The sequence below is a fragment of the Apus apus genome, chromosome 1 (genome assembly GCF_020740795.1).
Source record: "Apus apus isolate bApuApu2 chromosome 1, bApuApu2.pri.cur, whole genome shotgun sequence".
NCBI lineage: Eukaryota > Metazoa > Chordata > Aves > Apodiformes > Apodidae > Apus > Apus apus.
Window position 1 is genome coordinate 160,226,669 of NC_067282.1, and position 24,338 is coordinate 160,251,006.

At 36.1% G+C, this 24,338-nt stretch overlaps 1 protein-coding gene across 1 annotated transcript; it reads left to right on the top strand.

The window, feature by feature from the left end:
- Nucleotides 1-509: 509 nt before the first annotated feature.
- Nucleotides 510-22,373, top strand: EPYC (epiphycan). Its single transcript, XM_051628885.1, has 7 exons — nt 510-532; nt 2,621-2,801; nt 14,631-14,784; nt 17,215-17,373; nt 18,856-19,058; nt 20,576-20,671; nt 22,203-22,373. Exons 2-7 carry the CDS (start codon nt 2,634-2,636, stop codon nt 22,371-22,373), a joined length of 951 nt encoding a protein of 316 aa, XP_051484845.1. The 5' UTR covers nt 510-532; nt 2,621-2,633.
- Nucleotides 22,374-24,338: the final 1,965 nt, after the last annotated feature.

A 24,338-nucleotide genomic window follows, 5' to 3' on the forward strand; every position in this document is an offset into this window, starting at 1 on the left:
AATGAAAAAAGCACCTCTACATGTTTATCAGATAATGCCCACAGCACATGGAAATCCATAAACATCATCACATACAATGAGCCCTCAAGTAGAAATGCTACACGTAGGAAAAAATATTAATATTTAACCTTATTTGCTTGAGCCTTGGTTTTGAATGTTGGAAAATGTGCACTTCTAGATTATCAAGACACCCAAAAGATTGTTTCCAGAATGCAAGTGAAAGTGTTATTGGTATATTGGTAGGAGCAGTAAAAAATTTGAGGTGAAAGGGTAAAAAGCTGTGATGTGAAATTAATGCCATTTGCTTACAATAAACCTTTGTTTAACCTTGCTAAAACTCTATTCAGCAAATTCAAATATGAAGGTGTTTGAAGTCCAAGAAACTTCCTAGGCTGAGGTCTTCAGTTGAGGGTAGAAGCTGTACCACCTCCCACAGCCCCAGAATGCCACTGCCATTGGTCGGGGTCTAATACCACTGCCTCTGCAATCTGAGTAACTTCATCCCACTTGAGAGACTGGAAGCTAAAGGTAAGTTTTGGTACTTCTCTCTTAGAAATTGGATTTTTGTCATTGGAAATATTTTTATAGTCTTTGTTTTATTTCGTTGTGCATAATACTGATTCAAAGGTTGAAGATTGAGGATACTATTTATTTTTCCCTGGATATGTGTCAGTTCCTTCCTGTGAGAGGAGTACATAATCTTCATCAAAATATTTGATCTTACAGCTACTGCAGATGCCAATATCATTACAGTGTGTTCCAATATATTACACATAAGGGAAGTACATAGACATGCAAACTCTGCAAGTTAGTGCAAATACTATAGTCGCTGGTAATTTTTTTTTTTTCCACAGAGATTATATTTGCTGGTTTTGTCTATGTATATATGCAAAATGAAATAGTTAACAAGCCCTATACCTTTTAAAAAACCCCTTTTATTTCTAGGCAATGTGAAATGAAAACAATTTTTAATAATGAGCATTTTTTTATTTATGAACTGTTTATTCAGAGGAAAAATGACACCAGACATAATACTGCATTTTGGGTTAATAGATAACAACCTTTATAGCTGAATCATTTGGGATGAATGATATGCAAAAGAAACTACGTCCGAAAATAGTCCTGCCAAAAATAAGAAGTAGAAAATATAAAGACAGAAAAAAACAAGCTCAGGTATACTTAAGCTTATAAAAAATAGGTTGTATTTTTCTTTAATTTCATTTCATTTTCTGGTAACAGAGCAGAATACATTTAGTAATATTGGAAGCTAATACTGAAAGGTGAAATTCAACTAAGTCTTCTCAAAGACAAGCCCAAGTGATTCAAGCTTCTCCCAGCAGTGACTGAAAAGTCTTTTTGAATAGAGCAAATGAAGGAAAAATGAACGCCTTGTGTTGCTGACCATCCCCAGAGGAATTTCATATCCTCATGCCTAAACCAGCTTCATAAAGAGCTCTTTTCATGAAGCTAAAATTCAGCTTGTTGCTCAGCACACACATTCAAAAAAACATCTCATGCATTTCTTATACTTAATCTATTTTAAGTAGCTACTGTTTAAAAATTAAATACATCAGTACGTGTACTGTGGAATCACAGCAGGAGTACAATTTAATAGACTTATGCACTGCTCGTTATCACTGTCTGTACTTTTGGTTAAATTAGTGGGAGCTGTAGCTAAATCAAGGTGTAACTAACGAGTGCTGAATAAAGCCTTGTGTCAGGCATCTTATATGATAATAACGAATACATCACTTACAAAGAATAGGGAATGCATAAACACTAATATTCAAGCCTAGCATAAATTTCCTACTATTTTTCTAAAATGCAGAATTTTAAAGTGGGTGATAATTCAGTGTTACAATTCTGACCTCCAAAGAGAACAGGTGACTGCGCTGTGCTACCATTTCTCACTAAGTCAAAAATCCTGTTGAATGAATAATGAAGCAATGCAAGAGCACTGTCACTTACAGAGCTATAGAGGACACAGGCTACTATTTATTTTGTTCCCCGGACCTTTGTAGAAGATGGTACAAATATGCCACACCATTCAACCAGTTAAAATTATATTCTGGCAAAACAATAGCTGGGTGAAAAGCGTTTTGACTATGTTTATCCAGAGCCAATAAGGAAGAGGTCCTAGAGTTCTAATTTATTTTTTTGAATGGTGGCAGAGAAAGACAAAATTATATTGTACATTTCAAAATATGATTTATTGTGATGGAAACAAATAATATAATAATTTAGCTTTTGGCTCGTTTCTCAAAAGTTCTTTTCTAATAGTGCTGTGGAAATAGGTGACGTTAGATGAAGGGAAAAAGATGAACATGTATCTTCCTTTCACCTTTTCAGGTACTTTCTCATTGAGGTCAGTAAGACCCAATAGGTCTTTACTAGATTATCTTAATGTTGTTATGGCCAAAGCAGTCTGCAGAAATTCTCAGATCCAGAGACTCTTCATGAAAGGGAACAGAATAAACCATTGAATCATCATGAATAAATAGGAGTTATCCATCAGATGCATTATTGCATACATTTACGTATTGTATTTGTGAGATTGAAATTTAAGAAATAATCTGCTTTTACCAGATTACTCATATTTAATCCACTTCTTCTCTTTTAGAAAAGAAATCAGAATGCAGACCTTTGTAAATATTTTTCTGGGATTTTTGATTTTCAAGTCTGTTGGAGCTGCACCTATCACTGATACCATAATTTATGATTCTGAGTTCTATGACATACCACTTGGTGAACTGCCTCACCCATTTGTCTATGATGAAAATGAGCAGTCTGCTCAATTAGAGGTAATCAAAACTTCATTTATTTTATCTTTCCCAAGTGCATAAATGCAGTGTCTGCTGATCAGTTTTTGTTTGTTGTGAAAACATTCAGCAGACAAATCTACTCAAATGTTTGCTGTTGCCTTTGGTTGATCAACTGTTTCCTGTGCTAATAACAATCTGCATTTAATCCACATTTTCCCTAATCTGCAAATGTGGTCAAAACATTTCCTGATAATTTGCTTTTGGTGGTGATCTTTGAGAGCGGGTGAAAGCTACCATGCCTCCGTCAGGTCTTCTTGCATTACCACAAATTCTGTTGGAGATTGTCCTTGTGTTTTATTTGTCTGGATGAGGCATGGAGACAGCTGAGACAGAACATTCAACATTCCCCATTAAATGAACTTGTAAAATGTTGATTCCTGAGTTTATTTCTCATAGTAATAGATATGCTAAATACAAGTATTTCAGGTTATAAATGCTAGTGATTTCAGTTTCTATTAGGAAAGTCAGCAGCAGGAAGTAAAAGTAAAAAAGGAAATGAATTGAATTAAAAAACAGGAAAGTAAGAAAGATTGCTGAAGAAAAAGTGTTGAAAGTACATAAAATGTATTACCTGTACAAGCAAGGGACTCAATCTGTTGACTTAAAGACCTTCTTCTGCTCCTGTATTTCTTTATATTACTAAAAGGCTACATTAATTTTAATGTCACTCTGCTTCTTAGACATGGGCACAACTTCCCTGAAGCTGATATATGCACTGTATGACTCAGAACTGAGTGCAATAGAAGTTGAGTGAAAAAATTAACATTTAAATAGTAATACTTTTATTTTTTTTCACTTTACACATAATATTTTAATACCTTTTCATATAACAGTTCATAATTCATGAAAATATATTCCCTTGAGTGATTCATGATTGCAGCAGGAGGGACAGGAACTAGTCTTTCATCAAGGTGAGATCAAAATTGGATAGCAGACTTGAAATCAAAGGACACAGACAATTTTAGAATAAATGTATCCCAAAAAATGGAGAACTGAAAAGGCAAAAATCATCTTAGAATATGCACTAAGATTAGAACCTTGCAGCTCAGAGGGAAAAAAAAAACCAAAACAAACTAAGAAGGACTGAGAGGAACCTTGCTCTAAAGAAATTACTTTGCCATTAGCCTGACTTCCTGAGCCATGCAGAATCAAAGCTCTTTACATACACATCGCCTGAGCTTTCTTCCCTCATAAACACATCCCCACTTTGAGTTGTTGGATACTTTGCTCTTCTATTTCACGTTGACTAGTAAGTCTCAGCTCCTGCCCTTCGTTGTTCTTAAAAACAAAGCCTTTATCAGTTCTACAGAAACAATTTTCCTTCCCAGAAATCATAAATCATAGAATGGTTTTGTTTGGAAAGGACCACAGAGATCACCTATTTCCATTCCCCCTTCATGGTCAGGGACACCTCCTACCAGACCAGGTTGCTCAAAGCCCCATGCAATCTGATCTTGAGCACCTCCAGGGAGGGGGCAGCCACAACTTCCCTGGGCAACCTGTTCCAGATTTCTTCCTAATGTCTAACCTAAATCTCTCCTCTTTATTTTTGATCCATTACCTCTTATACTTTTGCTACAAGCCCTTGTAAAAAGTCCCTCCCCAGCTTTCCTGTACCCCCTTCAGGTACTGGAAGACCACTATGTGGTGTTCCCAGAGCCTTCTCTCTCCAGGCTGAACAACCCCAACTCTCAGCCTGTCTTCACAGAAGAGGTGCTCTGGCTCTCTGATCATCATGGCCTTCCTCTGTTATGTTCCAAAAAGTCTATGGGAAAGGCTACTTTGCATGTGCCTCACCACTGAGATTTTCACATTCAAACAGTAGATTTCTTAGCAATGCATTGAGTGGTAGGTGGAACTCTTGTGCTGTGGTCTCTCTCTGAGATCCTACAACACTGAAGTGTAGGGTTGCCCCTTTCCAATTTTCTGCGTGAAGGATAAAGACAAGGTAAGGCTTCTGTGGTTCTTTTCCAACTGGAAAGTAATTCAGGACAACAAGAAAAGATACAACAGGTCCTATCACAAATTGCTTTCCTCAGGTAAGTATGGAATATGCAGAGTCCAAAAAGTCTTTTCCTTCTGCCACATAAACTTATTTTTCAGAGCAGGAATTTCTCCCATTACTGAGCTCTTTAGACAACCTTCTTAAAATTCATCAAGTGAAGGTCATCCATCATAGCTGTTGGAAGGAATGTTACTTTGCATATGGATGGACCTCCCTGTGAGAGCCTTTTTTTCCTAGATGTTTAGCCAAGGGCTTTTTTTTCTTTCAATCCTCTTACTATGTACTGCCCAAAAGAAACCTAAGCATTAGTTATTTCCCTAAACCCAGGAGAGCTCAGAGTGGTTAGTGCTGTAGAAATCTAGCAGCTTTTATAGACACATATGTCAGTCTTGCAAGTTATCTTTTAGACACTGAATATTATCCATGTTACTTCAGTTTATTGTTTTTATTACTTTGCTCTCTAGAATCTTGGTATTATAAAGATGCGAACTACACAAATGTCTCTGTGTAAAACCCAGTATTTAAGCAAGGTCACAGGTTAGTTTTTATTATTAATAGCTTAAATGATGAGCAAGCAATACCACAGAGACTCAGACAAAAAGCAGGTCTTCATTAGATCCAGCCTGGATCTGTATAGGACTCTTTAGGACCTGATTTAAGGCCTGTGTTTCCTTTTAGAGAACTCTGAATCATGTCTTTAGGCTTCTGAAATAGTGGAGAAAAAATAAAATAGTATTTTTTGTTGTTGCTGTCTTCAGCATATGATTTTAAAATCCAGTTATGTGCAAATATATATCATCCTATTTAACACAGTTTTAGACTCATTGGAGAAATGCAAACTTTTCCAAGATTGTTCTTCCAACTGATTTTCAGCAGGTCAAGGTGACTGGTTCTAGGACTTCAGATGCATTCTGTGTGTTGCTCTTGATTATTTCAGTGGGAATTAGGCACCTGTGCATCTTAAGGAATTAAACAGAAGTGCCTATGTCAGTATGTCCTTTCCAGAAGGACATACTTCCCAGTACCTATTGGGTACTGTAATCACTCATTCAATGTGTAACCACCAAAGTGAAGAAAGCCATTGAGGTAATTAGGGAGGGATTCCTTCCACTTATTGTTTAAGGCTAAAACTAGGCATTGCATCCAAAAAATCATCCTCCAAGAAAAGTGTGAATCATTCTCTTAGGATATTTATTGTGACAGCTTGGACTTGGCTGGCTGCCAGGTGTGCATCAAGATGTCTTTTCACTCCCCCTTCTCAGAGAGACAGGAGATTAATTAAGATTAAAGTAAGATTAAAACCTGTGAGTTGAGAGAAAGACAGTTTAATGAAGAAAAAACAAAACCCATCCCCCTGCCTCCTGTCTCTTAGGTTTTATTGCTGAGCATGAGGCCATGTGGTATGGAATATTCCTTGGGTCAGTTGTCCTAACTATGTCCCCTCTCACCTCTTGCCCACCCCGAGCCTAACAGCCTTGGGGAGGCAGGAGGGCTGGAGAGACAGTCTTGATGTTGAGCCACAAATGCTCATCAGTAGCCAAAACTGTACCCATGGCTATGTATTTTTTTCTGAACACTCTTATGCTAAATAGCATGCACATTTCTATCCCATTTAAAAAGAACTTAAGGCAAGAATAATTTTAGAGAAAATCAAACAGAATCCAGAGAGTGGTTTTATAAACAGCTCACAGAGGGGAGTGTTGTGGTTCTGCTCTAAGTAATTTTTATCTTTGTTCCTGTGTAATGATTTTTTAATACATGGGACATTAATCCTTTGAAAAGGTCCCATGTCTCAGTTCTTTTCACATTAGGCTAAATAATCAGGTTTCCTTTGGCTTGTTATCCTTCTGCCATGAGTTTTGCCTCTGAATGTTTTCTGGCTTTGTTTCAACATCTCATCCAAACTTGCCTCTGGCTTCCATTCGGTGGTTAGGATGCCTTCTGGAACACAGGTTTTTGGGGAGCCAGTCTCCTCCAGCTAACATCTTATCTCTCAAATATTTTGCTTCTTGGATTAATGGAGAACCAACACCTTTGTTTTCATCTTAGCTTAAATAGGGTAGAACAAGTGTGCAAGATTAGCAGATGTGTTCTCTCAATTACTTAAGTGCAGGAATGCATCATTCCATACAAAAATAGACTCAAGTGTGAGACAGATAGCTCAGTAAGTTCTTTGGAACATGTACAACAGCAAAGGCCCAGTAAAATTTCTGTCTTAATCCTTAGCTGCACGGTATGTATCAGACACCTGAATTAGTCAAGTAAATCTTGACTGAATTTTTTCCCTAGGTTCCTCAGTGCAAGCTAGTATCTTGTTAGGTGCTTAAAAACTTGGTGGACTGTGCACCAGTATTAGCATACTGGGGTTTTGTTGGTTGGTTGGTTGGTTGGTTTGGTTGGTGGTTGTTGTGGGGTTTTTTTAAAGAAAGGTACCACAGTAATTGTACACATTTCATAGCAGCACAACCCTATTGTGACATCATGGAAATCTGGGATTGAAAATTTACTTGTAATGTTATTTCTCCAGAGTTGTATTGACTCTGGCTTTCTTTACAGATCTAGGCTTGCACAAGCTTCCAATTTCTGCTTTTCAACTTTCACTTCTGACTTAAGTGTTATTACTAGAAGGGGAAATAATAGGTGTGAATAAAATTGCTGCAGCTGGACATAGAGTTCAGACCACATGTTCAAGAAAAATTAGGAAGTACAAACAATTAATGTGCAGAAAAAAATATATTTCCATATTATTATTCCTTTTTTTTATATAGGAGTTCCTTATTTTTAGAGTTTTGTAGCAATGCCTATTGTTATGATGCAGAGTGTCTCTCCAGGAGGAGGAAATGCATCACACCCATGCCCCTGTCCTCAGCACTTTCTTCCTTGCACCTGGACCTTTCACTAATGTTAACTGATCTTACACATACATAGCATAACAGCCCACACTGTGAAGACAAACCTAAACTATTAGAAAATTCTCTAGTTCTGGAGATATACCAGCTTGTGAGCACTATGTATCACTGCAGGCTACATGCATGTACTGGATTGAATCAAATTGGATGAAATGTCATTGCACTGTAAGTCGTAGAAATAAGAGGCAGAGCAGATCTGACACCACATGACTGGTAAAAAGTACAGTTTTCTTGATATGGTCTGCTTTACAGCCACAGGAAGATGGACAGGAACTTCAGAAAGTTGATTCACTGCATATGTGTGATGAACCACCCTCAGGAAGTGGTTATTCCGCCACTGTTTGCATCAGGAGTGTAAGCAGGCTAAGCTACTAAATAGGACATTTAAATTCAATGGCTGAAGTTAAGTGGAGCTAATCTAATCCTTTTTCTTAGTGTTTCTAAGACTGTTTGGTTGTAGTTTGGATTCAAAGCAATAGCAGTACATTTAGAAAAATAATGCCAGGCTGGTGAACTGGGCAAAAGCTTGTTCAGCTCCAGCAGTGCCCGGTCTGCCTGGACTGCATGACAAAATACACTGGAAAATTTGAACCCTCATTTACAGTGAGCTCTGAAAACCAACTGAGGCAGCTCTTAAGTCAAAGTCTCATTCCAGCACTGTCTTTGAAATGACAAATTTTATATCTGACAATCTGCTTTGAGGGCTATGCAATATTGAAATTAGCCTAAAGCAGATGCTTTTCTTTGAAACACTGCTGAAGTTTTACAAGACATAAAATTTCAGAGAGATATATGCCACTTTTAGAAATCAGAACAGGGCTCTTTGCACTATTATAAAGCACAAAAGGGCTGAAAACTAGTCCCAGCTATTTAATTAAGATTTCCACAAGAGTCCCAGTTGATCCAAGCCACAGAGTAGAAATACACAGCCAGGCAAAGTTGGAGATCACCCGAATGACCAGAGTATCTGAGCCATTATGAAATCATATTCCCAATGAGGAAAAGAAGGCAACAGGCAGCAACTATGTGTAATATTCATGGGTGCTGAAATATCCAAGTCTCTGAGAAAAAAGACTGCCCCATAACAGCCAGTGGATCTTAAAGGACATAGATCCTGTCCAAAAGTTAGTTTTCAATGCTTGTCAAAAAGCCCAGAGTCACTAAAAGGACTCAGTAACTTCTGTTCCTTGTCTTCTGTGCTGAACACAGGTGATCCTGGCCAGACTACTTGGGCATACACATTTCTGTATGTGGATGTAAACATGGAAGTGATTAGAGTCTGAGAGAATGAGTGTGAACAGGAAAAATCAATGTACTTAGGCATTTTGTAAACAGATATCACCTTCTCATTCTCCAGGATCTCAGTGAAATTTATTTCACTAATTACTCCACACAACTTATTTATGTAGCTCATTTATCTGAGCTGCAGAGTTTGCAATCTAAGTAGCTATTGCATTAACATGAAATGGCTCCCAGATCTACTTATTTTTAAGATAGAACAATAGGAGAAAAGAAGACCTTAAGTGCAAAATTTAAGAAGAAACAAGTATGAGCCACTTTTGGAAAGGAAAACAAGCCAAAACCTCTACCATAATTAGACATTTTCTTTTAAGCCTTCAGCAGTTTCAGAACAGTTGTGGGGGAACTAGTTCCTTTTGATGGGTCAGTGTGTGATACAACTGTCCCTTCAAGTTTATAATGTCTCTTTTTAAATTCTGGACTTCTGTTGTGCTTGTTTGGGGTTTTTTAGTATGCCTTTTGAAGGAAAAGAAGCACTGAAAAAGGACACACTTCAGATACTTCTGTAGATTTAAACTTACTGCATGTAATATATGAACTTTGATCCTAAAAGATGTAGACATAAAACAATAGACAAAACATCTGCCACAGGAATTAAACCACCTCAGAATTAAAATGTGGCAACTGGTGGCTTCCAGCTTTGCTGTTTACCCCAAAATCTACTTATTTTCTGTATTTTGTTACTTTAGATAGATTTTGTGGGTCCATAATCCTCATATGGGTTACTCATCTACATTTATATTCTGTTTCACTCCTACTGACCCCTAACCCACAGATACTCTTTCATCTTACTTTTCTTTTTTCACTGAGAGATTTCTAATCTTAAAAACCTTTTTACTTGTCTTGCTGCCTTTCCAAGAAATGGTGAGGGATAGTTACCTAAAAAGCCCAACCCAAAAGCAGTCTCTGTGGTCAGTGGCTGGAGCTGCTTTTCAGAATTTTTTTTTCATTCTTTGCTGAATGTGAAAGGATGCTAGCACAGACTAGATGCCTAACCTATGGATGTCTGAAGTTACAAGTTGATTTTTATAAATTATATTTAATTGTTCATTTATGTCACAGAATCAGACAGAATCATTCTGGTTGGAAAAGACCTTTAAGATCATCAAGTCCAAGCATAACCTAACTCTACCAACCATTAACCTAACTGTACCAAGTAAATGCTTGAACATATGTTCCCAAGCATCACATCTACACGTCTCTGAAACACTTTCAGGGTTGGAGACTCAACCACCTCTCTGGGCAGCCTATTTCAGTGTTTAATTACCCTTTCAGTGAATTTTTTTTTTTTTTTCTAGTATACAACCTCTTGTCCTAACACTTGTTACTTGGGAGAAGAGACCAACCTCCTTTCAGGCAGTTCTAGAGCGTGATAAGGTCTCCTCTCAACCTTCTTTTTCCCAGCCTAAACAACCTAGTTCCCTCAGCTGCTCCACATATGACTTGCACTTCCAGACCCTTCACCAGCTTTGTTGCCCTTCTCTGGACTCACCCCAGCACCTCAATGTCTTTCTTGTGCTGGGGGGCCCAGAACTGCACACAGTACTTGAGGTGTAGCCTCACCAGTGCCAAGTGCAGGGGCACAATCACTTCACTTGTCCTGCTGGCCACACTATTTCTGGTACAAACCAGGATACTGTTGGCTGCCTTGGCCACATGGGCACGCTGCTGGCTCATGTTCAGCCAACTGTCAATCAACATCCCCAGGTCCTTTTTCTCTGGGCAACTTTCCAGCCATTCCTCCCCAAACCTGCAGCATTGCATGGGGCTGTTGTGACCCAAGTGTGGGACCCAATATGTCGCCTTGTTAAATCTCATACAATTGGCTTAGCCCATACCTCCAGCCTGTCCAGGTCCTGCAATAGAGCCTGCTTACCCTCAGTCAGATCAACACTCCCTCCCTACTTAGTATCATCTGCAAATTTGCTGAGCGTGCACTCAATCCCCTCATCCAGATTATTGATAAAGATATTAAAAAGAACTGGCCCCAACTCTGAGACCTGGGGAACAGCATTTTGTTCAGATTTTGTGCTCTTGGCTTTTGGAACTACATGGTCTGAAAATGCTTAGAAATTGGTCATTCACATTAAACAGTTTCATTTGTTAATGTAGTCACATCGGATAAATACAGGAGGGAGGAAAAAAAGACACTCCATGTAGTCTTAAGAAAGGTATTACTCTGCTCATAGCATGCTCTGTGGCTAATATTCTGCACTGGCATTCTCTATACCTCTTGATTGATTCCAAAGACAGAGCAGAATAACTATCGAGCCATATAGTTGTGATTTTCTTTCAGTGTTTTCCTATGCCATGTATTAAATCTGACTTGGAAGGCTGATTATGATTTGAAGACTTGGGACTATTGGCAAAGAAAGACATGCTCTATTTCATTACTTTACACCATTCTTCCTGTTTTTTTGTAAAAAGTATTATTTAGGGTCCCAAAGGAAATACAACCCCCCTACCCCTATGGAGAATATTATCATTAAAGTTATATAGAATAATTTCTGTTTCAATTTCTTAGTAAAGTGCATGATGCCAAAAAATAAACGAACATCTGGAAGATGAAAGATCATTCTGTACAGTATATAGTCCAAGAAACATCTTTGTCTTGTTAGAATCTTGCGTGATTTATCAAATATGTAAAAGATAGAAAGCTGCATGGATCAGATGACCAATAATGGGAAACAGACCTTTACCTTCAGGTTACTGGTTCAAGTCCAAGCTATGTAAAGCAAGAAGATACTGCTCATGCTCTGGGCCTGGTAAGTAATACACATGTATCAGTGAACTCCTACTGTTAGTAGCAAAAAAAATGGCAACATCACTGTAATAACTGGTATTTTTTATGACAGTCACAACTGGTGCATGTGACTGAATAGATAACTCTAACTGCCTGGAACAGTTTCTCTAGAACACAGATTTAGCACAGTGGCAAGGAAACTATTGGGAGGCTTTCAACTGTGCATCTGCAAAACTAGGTAACATCCTGTAATAAGAAAGCAACAACAGGCTAGAAACAAAATGACTGGAAGTCACTACCTCTGCTTTGGGACCCAACAGCTACAGTGATTAATCAACTAAGAACACCTGAGAAAGAATAACGCAAATCACAAATCCCAAGCTAGTAAGTTCCATAAAGTATGTCCCCAAATATTCAGAGACTTGGCAGTCAGTGCAGATGACCTAAATCCTATGACAAGTGAAAGGAATGTTATTTTAGGTCTGAACCCTACTTACAAACTCTATCTTGAAAACACTTCTCTCCAGAATATTATTGAGTAGAACTGCCACAAAAGATGCAGACAAAGCTGTTGATAGGTCTCAGAATCTCCAGATTTTGGTCTAAAGATGACAGGAACTCCTATTTGATTTCCACAAAGCTGGTGAAGAAGGAGACATCATGTGCAAGCACTTTAATGCATTACTACCTTGAGTCAATAAAAGTCTGGAATGCATCTCTCCCTCTAGGCTTTCTCCCTTCGGAGAACATCTGTCCCATTTCCTTTGTTCCCAAAGTCTTCTTTTGATTTGTCCCCAAGTCCTTTCCTGGTTAAACTGTATTACTGTCAGTGCTGCAGATGGGAACATTGTGTATTTGTCTGCACAAAGCAATGAGGTACATTCTTACTCTTACATACACCAACAGGTTAGTCAGTCATAGTTCAGCTGAAGTTCATTTTGTGCACTTGATCAACATACGTTTTGCAAAGTTATGGTGCTAGTAACTGTATCAGGGCATTTTTATCCCTAAACTCTATGTAGTAATAGGATATATGGCTTATTGGAATACAACTAAATAATATACAGAGAAGCTGAAGTGTGCTCACTCAAAATCTGAGTCTGTGAGGTTCAGACTGCTTCCTGGTTTTCCATTGTTTTCATATTCTCTGTCTTGAGTGAAACTAATTGATGCAAAATATTTGAACCTATGGCTACTCTATATATTAATCCAAATTATTTCTGCGCAAAAATTGGGGTTTAGATGAGCTTTTAGATGTTCACAGGCAGTCCAGGATCATACTGTTTAATATTGCTATTTTGACATGAGAACATTTTCTTCAATAATTGTACTTTATATTTATATATATATATACACACACACAAACACAAATACAAATTGATATAGGTATTTCACAAAATTAAAATCTTTCCTATCCAGAAATAATAAGACAAAAATTATTCTATTTGCTGAACATTATATAGTTAAGCTAAAAGTTTCAGAGATTAGAATATAGCAAACTCTTTGATCATGCTTGGGATCTAGATCTCAGGTGTGTTAGTTCATTTAACTCATATGGTGTACATGGAAAGCCTAATTTAAAAATCCCAACCACTTGTCCAGTCTGGATGCAATCTAGTTTTATTTGTCTTTTACAACTAGAATTTATGAGCACTAGTGTGATTGATTTCAACAGCTGGTTCTCCATGAAGATAGCAAAGCCATCAGTAGATGGGGGCTGATCTCAGAACATATGTTTGATCAGGTGAGAAACTCAGGATTCAATAGTTTTATGGTAGTGTTGTGGTAGAAGGCTGTAAAGGATGTACTGGGGTAGATAAACAATATTATTACACATGTGGAAATCAAGACATAGTTGCAAAGTAACTTGCAAAGGTCAGACAACTACAGTGGATTCTCACAGTTCAGGTGATTACAGTAAACCACTTTGTTTCTTTGCAAATGCAGGCCCCATTGCAATAAGTCTGGCAAGTCTGCACAACTCTTTTTATGAGGGGTTATATGATGCAAGAAAATTGTTACATCTCTATTTTTATCCTGAAGTTGTCATATAGCCAAATCAACAGAATATATAACTCAGTAAATTTCACTGGTTTGACTAATTATGTTGAGTGGAAAAGAAAAAATAAGGCTCATACATCCACAAAAGGATCTGCCAAATTTGTAGGATTTTTCTAAATCAGGATTTTAACTAACATTTTTTTATTTATATACTTAATTTTTCATAATACTTAATGCATCCATGGATGAATGAATCTAAACCAACCCTTCTGTTATTCAAATATTCTGAAAAAAAATTACAAAACCTCTGCCAACATATTCACAAGTAGCATGTGAACTTAGACTGCAGAATTCTTAGATAATAAGACTTTTAAAAATAACTAGTGTTCTTACAACAGAGCCTGCACAGCTACATTTGGTTTGGATTTATGCTGGTATAACTTACAATTTTATGGTCAAATGACTTGCATCTCTTTTGATGCTTCACAGCAAATTTTCATTGGTCACACAGAATATATATTTATTTTTTTTTATCACAAATCTAATTTAACTTGAAATAGAGGTGGAAAAAGCATTTTTTTAGTACATATTCTTGCTAATGATGTAGAGGCAGTGTGCATGCATATGCACATACAACAAAACATTTAAAACACTGAGATAAAAGTGAATAAGTAAGTTGGAGTTTCATGAATTTTTTACACATCATTATAGGTGCCAGATAAAAGGAAGCTCAGGCACTAAACATCAGAACATATATGACCTCTAGCGGGAGAATATGAATAACTGGAAGAGAAGCAGCTGTAAGTGGAAGTAAACAGTAACATTTCCTGTTCCCTCTTAATTTTTCCTAGACAGAGATTGGGACAGCACTACCTTCTATAATTCAAGAGAGTTATTCTTCTGCACCATTGACAGAAGAACCTGAAGAGGAAGCATCAACACCAAAACTAATTGATGGGTCTTCAGCACAGGGGTCTGGGGTTCTTGGGCCCCAAACTCAAGACGGTTTGTAGGAAAGAGAAACTAGTTTTGCATGTGTAGCTCTGAGTTTCAGTGAGCCCTCTTTGTTTGCTTATGAATGTCTACCTGTCTTACTGAAGAGGAGGTACATAATTTCTGTGCCTCTCACTGCAGAGAGGTATACCATGCCTATTTTAATGCTCTGAAGTCAAAAAGGTGCCTAGTCAAAATGTTTCTACACTATTTTACTATGAATACTGAATGAAGACTTTTTTCAAACAGTATTTTATTAACACTTAAATGCTTACAACATTCAGAAAATTTGCTAATGGCTGGCAAATGCTACCAGTACTTTTTATTGACTTAGATTTCTATATCTCTGCCAAGTACCTTTATTTTATAATTATTAGTTACATTTTTTTCAATAAATGTGTTCATCCAAAATATAATGAGAATGTTGAGCAGGTTTTGACCATGAAAACTAGAAACTAAGAAATTCAAGGAAATCAAACTAATTTTGAATTAAGTTGATTTTCTGTTCTTCTGACTAGTAAGCTAGTGACTATAGTGAAATAAGAACATTCTACATCTCACAGAGGAATTAAAATTGTAAAATATAATCTATCCCTCTCCAACACATTATGATACCACTAGTTGGTATTTGTTAGCAGCTACTCTAATCTCTTTTAGTTGAAGCTCACTGGTTATCCATTGCTGTGATGGGCCTTTGTGTCATATCGTGATCAATATACAGATCAACATACAACAGGAAAAGCCTATTTTTTACTATGCCTAACCCTGTAACTGAGTATCAAAGAAGACAAATTAAATTAAAACAGAAAAAAAAAAAAGTTTCAAGCTTCCAAAATTGTGTATTCAGTTACAAGAAATTAATCATTCTTAGTCTTGTTTTTATACACATTACTAGTGACCCTTGACCAGGCAAAAAAAAATAGGCTGATGTCAAAAGAAATAAAAATAGAAATGAGAAGCTCCCAAGAGAGTTCTGAAAAAACTCCATACGGTTTCCTTCAATTTTGAAAGCTGCAGAATGTTACACAACATTTCACATAAATATTACATATTATGAATTCTGTAGATGTGAACGTTTTTGAGCACTGAATGCAAATCAAATAGTGCATCAAATAAAGATATGCATGGCAGGCTCACAATTGTAACATATCAAATCAGATTTTCATTGTGGGTTTGTTGTTTGGTTTTTTTTCAGCAACATATTTTCCTGTCAGATGTTGCTGCTGTTCTTGGCTTGGTACTGGATAGAAGACTGCAAGGGTCAGGAACAGCGAGTCAAGTTCATTTTTCTTGTTGATATATTTTTGAATTCTTCCCATACCTCTGTCCTTTTTCAGTCTACACCAGCCAGAGGTGACAAATACTACTCCTCCAAGAGCAAAAATAAGACAGAAGGGGAAACTGTTTTCCTGTACTATGTTGCAATATTTTGAAAACATGCCAGCAATCCTGAACTTTACATTCCTTTAGGCCTAGATTTGCTGGAATAGTTCGAGATGTGACAATTCATTTTTTCCCTGTGTCAGACTTGCTCCCTTTAGCTAATTTAAAACTGCTTGTGGAAGAAGCTAGGAAATTATAAAAAGGGTCTCATCTTGCCAGTTTTGTTACTCTCGTATGGGCAACTAGAGATCTCAAATAAAAGAGTACTCTGATCACTGATTCTGTAATCTTGCCTGAAAAGACACAACATATGTAGCCTGCCTTTCAGTTATTTACTGTTATCTGTTGGTAACTGGCACAGAATAAGGCAAATCATCCTGCAGCTACAATTGATGCAGTTTAATGATGGAGATGAAAGGATTTGATTTTCCTTAACTTCTGGTGGTAACCAAATATTTTATTCACATGGTCTTCAAGATACTCTAACTCAAGCTGATAAAGAAATTTGTCTTGCCAAATTTCTGAGTAAAAAAAATGTAGTTAAAGAATATGCAACGGAAAATTAGGTACTTCTCCATAGCTCTGTAGGTAAACACTGATTTATTTTAAAATTATTTAGAAGTACTATTTACAGAACCAAACTTCAGAAATAATAACAAGTTTCAGTCCTCAGCTGTTATTACTCCATCTAGATGGAAGTGCACACTAGTTAGCTAAGGGCAGATTGATCTTTGGCTGTCATCTAATTTACTGTTCTTACAGTCTGAGAAACACTGTATCAGAAAGTAAGTTAAATGACCTTCTAGTAGGCACACACAGAAAAGAAGTTTTTAAGCAGAATTTTGTAACTTTGTAGTTGCAATGATATGATGTGGTGTTCAAAACAGCACAGTAGTGAACTTTATCATCAACAAAATCTTATCACTGTGTGTTTTGGTGAGCATTTAATTGTAATTTACCTTTTATTTTGTTTTGTTTCAGGTTTGTGTTTTGATTTTGTTTTGTTTTGTGTTTTTCTTTTTTTTGCAATTAACTGTTTCATTTTAAATTATTTGACAGGTCTTCCCACTTGCCTTTTGTGTACATGCCTGGGGACCACAGTCTACTGTGATGATCATGAACTTGATGCTGTTCCACCATTGCCCAAGAAAACCACATATTTCTATTCACGCTACAACAGGATCAGGAAGATCAACAGAAATGACTTTGCTAACTTAAGTATGGAAGTTGCAATTAGCAATAATTTCTTTGATGTCTGGCTTATACTGATGTAAGACAGTGTGATTCATTTTCTGTAATGTTTCGTAATGCTTGATGATGGTAAGGTTATGCACAGAACTGCACATATGGAAAAGTGTTTGCTAGTTCTGAATGTGAACACTAAAACTCAGATTCTCTGGCAATTTTTTGAATTATTAGAAATAACCTTTATCTATCTTTTTTTCTGTTATTTGTAATCAGCTTTAGAAAGGTAGAAAAAAAATTCCAAATCTCAGGAAAAACTTGTGGCATATAAGAACATACTCTTTTCCTAAACAAGACAAGTTGTCAGGTAGACACACTTTCATATATTTGGAAATTATTTGTCTGAAAGGAACTCTACATTTTACCTTCAAAGTGTATGCTCAATAGTTTACTCTAGAATTATCTAGGAAAATGTTCAGTAAATAAAAACTGCTAACCCCAAACCACTTGTGGCTTAAAACTGGCCAAAATGGTGATTCAGGGAGCTTATATTTTCCCATTTCCTACTTTAGATTCTTAAAGACACCTGATTTTTCAGGAAGTATTAAGCCTATCCTGTTTAGGGAGATTGACTGCCATACATTCACCAGCCTGAATATCAAGTCATACCTTGGTTTCTGTTTTAGATTTAATTTTACATAGCTAATGTTTATTGACTTCATTATGAGAAGTGTGGAATCAGTGCCAAAAAAGGCTACTAAAATAATTCAGAGGAAACCAAAGATCCTTTAATGAAAAAACTATAATGGTTTGGCTTGCTCAAACCAAGATGAAGGTTGGGAAGGAACACAACTGGTATATAAAAAAATCTAAGGGAATGAATACTAAGAACAGAGGAAGCTTATTTAGGCCAAAAAATAATGCTCGTAAAAGAATAAAATAAACAATCTTAAAAAGAATATTAAAAACATTCTAGGTGGAAAACAAGTAAGTTACAGAATAATGCATTTAAAATAAATGCATAATAATGCACTGATATTTAGACATTGTTCTTTTTGCCAAAAATAAGTTTCGTTTTCTCTTTTTGATTGTAAAAAGTGTTTAAGTGCATTTTAGAAAAAATCAATATATCACTTTTTTTTACATGTAGGAGAACATTGAAAATAAAGAACCATGTGGAATAAGGTGGCACATTGTATGTTTGTTTCCCTTAAAATGTTATTTATCCAAAAGGTAACAACTCAAAAGATACCCAGAACACAAATTTTAAAACCTTATATTTAAAATCTTTCACTGAAAGATGCATGAAGAATAACATAGGCAATTCTAGATAGGATGAGAAGGAAGTGGATGTCCCCATTCTTAGGAGAACTGTTCAAATAAAGATTATTTTTTTATATAGCTGTCACATAATGGGTCAGGAATAGAGCTGATTCAAGACACTTCAACTTTTCTTTTTAAAAACTTTCAGGAAATATTTTCTTACATGCTTTTTGTATCTTATTTCTCTGCCAGACAATTTAAAGAGGATTGATTTGACTGCAAACTTTATATCAGAGATCCATGAAGATGCCTTTCGTAGATTGCCCCAACTGGAGGAGCTGGTGCTCCGTGACAATAGGATAAGGCAACTCCCTGAGCTACCATCTACCTTAACATTCATCGATGTTAGTAAGAACAGGCTGGGTCGCAAGGGAATACGTAATGAGGCATTTAAAGTAAGTCTGGGTTTGGTGGGAAAAAATCTTCTTCTCTCCAAAGGATGTGGTCACAAGAGCATCCTAAGTGGCCCTCTACTGTAGTAAAGCCATTAAGATGATAAGCACAATGACTGTGCTGGGCAATCTATAAAGATGGGGCTAGATGTATGAGCACTATCAACTGGGTGTGAGAAACCTTATTATTCTTCATTACCAAGACCCACATAAGACCTGCAATGGCACACTATGTTTGTATCTGTGAATCAACTACTCATGTGACTAGCAAGACTCCAGAAAGCTGCTTGTTCCCTTACAAGTGGGCAAGAGGGAAAGGCAAGGTATGGATGCCACTGCTTCCAACTTATGCTGCCATGTATCTACATGTGCACTTCCTAGAGTATTCATAAAACATATATACTCCCAGGCACCTTGAAAAGCAGGGAAATTGCAACCTCTGAGTGACTTTCCTTCCTCATTTGAGGATATTTGAGAATATTGCTGGGGAGAAGCAACAATGTAATGCTACTAATTGAATTTGAAAGCTGAAGTCATTATAGAATATAGGCTAGCTTCATATGTTAGACCTGGCTCATATGCCCTATTCAGTTTCATCTAAGAAGACAGTTGTAACCAGCCATCTCTGAATTTCTCCTTTGGAAGAAAACTTCCTAATGAAGCAATCAACAACAGTTACTGAATCAGATATTTTATCCTAGCAGGTGTTTGGAATGGGAATGATTAGCAAAAAACAGTTCCCCAAATTGAGACTCTGGCCTAACATTCTTTTCTTCTGCACTTTCCTGATTTTAGCCATGAAGGAGTCTCAGTGTTATCTTCTGTATTTGCCAAGAATATTCACCCTGATATCTCGGAGTTTTGTCAGTAGGAATTAAACTAGGACACTGCACTCAAAGAAGTACCTCAATACCATCAGAACTTGTGTGTGTAGAAAGGGTGCAAAGAGTATGCTACTGACCCTTACTCACCTATACCAAGTTTATATCTTACTATTGTTATAATTACCAGATGAAGCTGCTTCTTCCACTAAGTCAAGGATGAAAATTATCTACTATCTGAAATGGAATGAGCAATTTATTTTTAGCTCAGACATTTCTTATGCAGTAATAAGCTGCTTCAGCACCAATACACTTCTACAAAATTGCATAAATTTGACACAAAAGCAAGAAATCAGACAGAATAGGAAGCCCTTCAGTGTAATGACTGAGTAAGGCAGCATTTTTTCTTTAGAACAATAGCATAGACATTACATCTCTAATTATTATGTCTTCAGACACTTCAATTTTTTTTTTCTGTTATTTTAATCCAAACACCTCATCTTTAACAGTAGCGTTTCTCAGCCTATGCAAATGGAAGTTCATGAGTGTCTGAATTTCTGCCTTTTCAGACATACCATGTTGAAACAAAATGTGTAAGTATCCAGTGGTCCTTATTGCAGTGATAGATTTAAAACTTACTTGATACAGATTTTCAAAAACTTCTGTAATTTTCCCCTACCTTTTTTCTTCATTTTTTAGGATCTGCATGAACTGCAACATCTTTACATCACTGACAATAACTTGGATCACATTCCATTGCCACTTCCTGAAAGCCTCCAAGCTCTTCATCTTCAGGTAGGCTACAAAAGTAATGACTCTAAATATCATGTTCAAACAGTAAATAAATCTGGAAAGGGTAACTAATATGGTTTTTTTTTTCTTCTCTTTATCCAAAAGTGTAGTTACTTAACTAAACAAACAATTGGAAACACACAATTGACTACTGAATACAGTATTTGAAAGAAGTAAAATTTAGCTCAGCTAAGCATTAATTACTTGAATTTGTAATACCATATTTTTCAAACATAAATATCTAAATTTATTGTTAGTACAGATTAAAGTTAGGTTCACAGCTGTCAAGAGCAACATTAGTCTTAGACACTCAAAGCCAGAAATCCCTCACAACTGCTCATACAAATATTACAACAGGAATGCTTTTAGATACCCAAAGGAAGGTACTTTACATATTGGTTGTTTCTATACCAGTGCATTTCTTTCTCCTAATAAATATCATTTCTAGTTGCTAAGATTTATTCAGCCAGACTTTTCCATTTTATGGTGTTGGAACATCCCATCCATCATCTTTCTGTATAACTATTTTTTTGTATTTGATTTTACCTTTCAAACTTCTTTGTTTTAACCTTTTCTATCTCTGCTTCTTTCCCTTTATCTCCTCTTGTACTAATGCCCAGTTTTGATTACCATAAGATGTTTATTACATAATACAGCAAAAAAAACCTTTTAAATAAGAGTCCTGGTGTACTGTACATATTTTGACTTCCGTCTTTCAATAAATAAATTTCTACAAATATTCTGTCTGCAAGCTGAATATTTTTTTTCACCTCCTCATGCCAGTAAATAATTCAGTGCTATGTGCTACAGGCCAAAGCTAGTGAGCTGGATTTTCATCAGTTTCTTGCTACCAAGGGAATGGAGAAGGGAAGAACTTTCAAACAGCTCTTGCTTTAGGAGATGACCTTTTTAGTCTCAATTTCTAACTCTATTGTAGTCTAGCAATTAGTAGTTGAAAATTGTTCACTTAAAGAGCAGAAGTTCATTGAAGGTAAAGTATGTAAGAGGAATTCACACCTAAGGAATAAAAACTAAACCATGCAATTTTCCCTGTACATATACACATGTGAATTAAACTCCTGTGAGGGGGACCAGAGGAAACAAATTTGTCACAGATCAAATTGCAGATTTGTGCCTTTGCAGGTTGAGGTGAATTAAGAAGCTGTCAGGTTGATAATTATGATTCTATGATATTTGGACTGGCCTATGCTGGTTCCAATTTGTTTTAATATGGCTCTTGATTTTGATCCCGGAAACAAAAATGCTCTATACTTCTACCAGGCCCTGCCTGCAAAGCCTGTTTCTGCTACATGGTTTGAGTTACTCAGTTTTGAAGCCTTGCACTGGCCAAGAAATTTTCCCCTTCTTGGCACTATTGACAACTTGCAGCCACAATCTGGTTCCTTGCGTTCAAACAAGCATCTCTCTTGGTACTGAAAATACATCCATAAACTTTTCTTCAAAGAGTAAAAAATTACTTCCAAACAACTATTCTGACTCTTTTTTCTTCTTCTTTTTTTTTTTTTTTAAATAGAACAACAACATTCAAGAAATGCATGAAGACACTTTCTGCAGAATGAAAGATTTTACTTATGTACGCAGGGCTCTTGAAGACATCAGACTGGATGGTAATCCCATCAACCTGAGCAAAACACCTTATGCATATATGTGTCTACCCCGTTTGCCAGTTGGTAACCTCATCTAATCTTTGACAGAAGCCAATACTGTTGTATGCTGTAAGAACCTCTAAAGACACATTATTAGGTCACTGCTAAACTAAGCAAGATGCATTTTTTCAAATCTCATTAATTTGGGAAATATTTCTACTAATAATGAAATTGTTTACTGAGATACAAAAATAATATGAAAGACTAAACATCAACTTCATTATCTACCCAGCTGTAAGTTGTATAGTGATATCAAGAAAAATATTGTACTACAAAAACTGGGGGCAATAAATGTTAAATGTAAATGTGAAATTTTATGATTAATTATTCAGATCTAGTGTATGAATTCAAGGTTAAATAATTTTATATAATAAAACTTTGCTACAGCATAGTAAATAAAATATGTGTACATAATTGAATATTCATCCCCTTTTCGTGTCTTTAAATATTTTTCTCTCAGTCACATACATTATTCTACTTCTTTCCTTAAATGCCCCTTCATTGCGGAAAAGTACTAGCAGTATTCCAAAAGGCATGTTTTCTTTAGCAAACAAAATGTTTCCTTGAATTAATAATTAAATACAGAGATTAGACTTGTATCAAATTACCCCAAGAAGAGTACATAAAATATTTATTTATATCTTTGCAGTAGTAACTTGTTTTTGTAATGCTGATGAGACCCAAAGCTTTTATAAATTTGCCTGTCAGATTGTCTGGCTAATAAAAAACTCATGTAAAATAGCTTATTTGAGAAATACTGAACTTTATTCTGCATTGGAAGTGGAAAAATATCCCCTTGGCATACTTCCACAGTCATACAAAATATTGCACTTCAATATAATAAGAGACCAGAATTCAGAGACCCGAGTCACAGATATCCTTGGGAAGCCATGGCTTTGTTTCCAATTATTTGAAAGTATCTAACTGATCTTTTCTGCTTTACTGTTTAAGAGACATACCAGTCAAAGAAATTAGGAAATTCTCTCCCTTTGTATAAGTTAAACAACTCTTCTCCTTTTGTGGGGCAGCTTTAATACATTTTTTTCTAGGGAGAAAGCTCCCAGAAAAGATCTACTACATACAACATAGGTACTTGTTTATTCTGTTCTTTAGTGACAAGCAGCAAATAACCCTTGCACATCTTCATTAAACAGGTTTGATTAAAGACTTCAGTTAAAAATAAAAAAAACACTGTAAAACATAACAAATCCTCCTGCTTACACAAGTTGATACTTGTTTAATATCAAAGTTCCATTTCATCTAAATTCACATATATGCTCATTTAAAGCACAAGTGAAACTGACTTGCTAAATTTCTGTCAGGCCAAGCAATGGAAACTGACAGGAGAGAAGACATTCTTCACCCTCCTTGCAGCTTTGTAGAAGAGAACACACTGGGAAAACACAGACAAGACAGCATGTTCGTAAAACGTCAGAATTGAAGAAATACAGCAAGCTAAAATGCCTATGTCTTTATGACCACATCTTTATAATTTGGCAGTCTTACTTGAAACCTACATGAGCAAAAAAACCCAAACAAATAAAACAGAAAGCATAATAGCTGGACTATTCACTTCTGTTAAAAATAATTATATTTGTTTTTAGACACTTAAACAGAACAAAACCTATAACAACATCCATCTTAATTTTAGCATTTCCTTCCAAAGACAAGTTGGTCTCAGATCTGAGACATCTTAGAGCTGAAACAATATTTCTTCTGCCTTCCAGTTCTCTTTTCTCTAGTAGTAACTAAAAGGTCAGTGATTATTTAAAAAAAACAACTTTTCAAGCTAGTCTTTGTTTAAGGCCTAAAATCTGAACCTATGGGATTGTGTTTAGCAGTCAAAGGAATGATGTGCAATACATCCTTAAATACTCAGAATCTACAGTGCTTTATTCTTTAGCCACTTTGTTCTACCTTTGGGACTCAGCTTCCTTGTCCTGTCAGTATATAAATACCCAGTTTTATATTGTTCTGTCAATCAAATGAAAACTAATATCGAG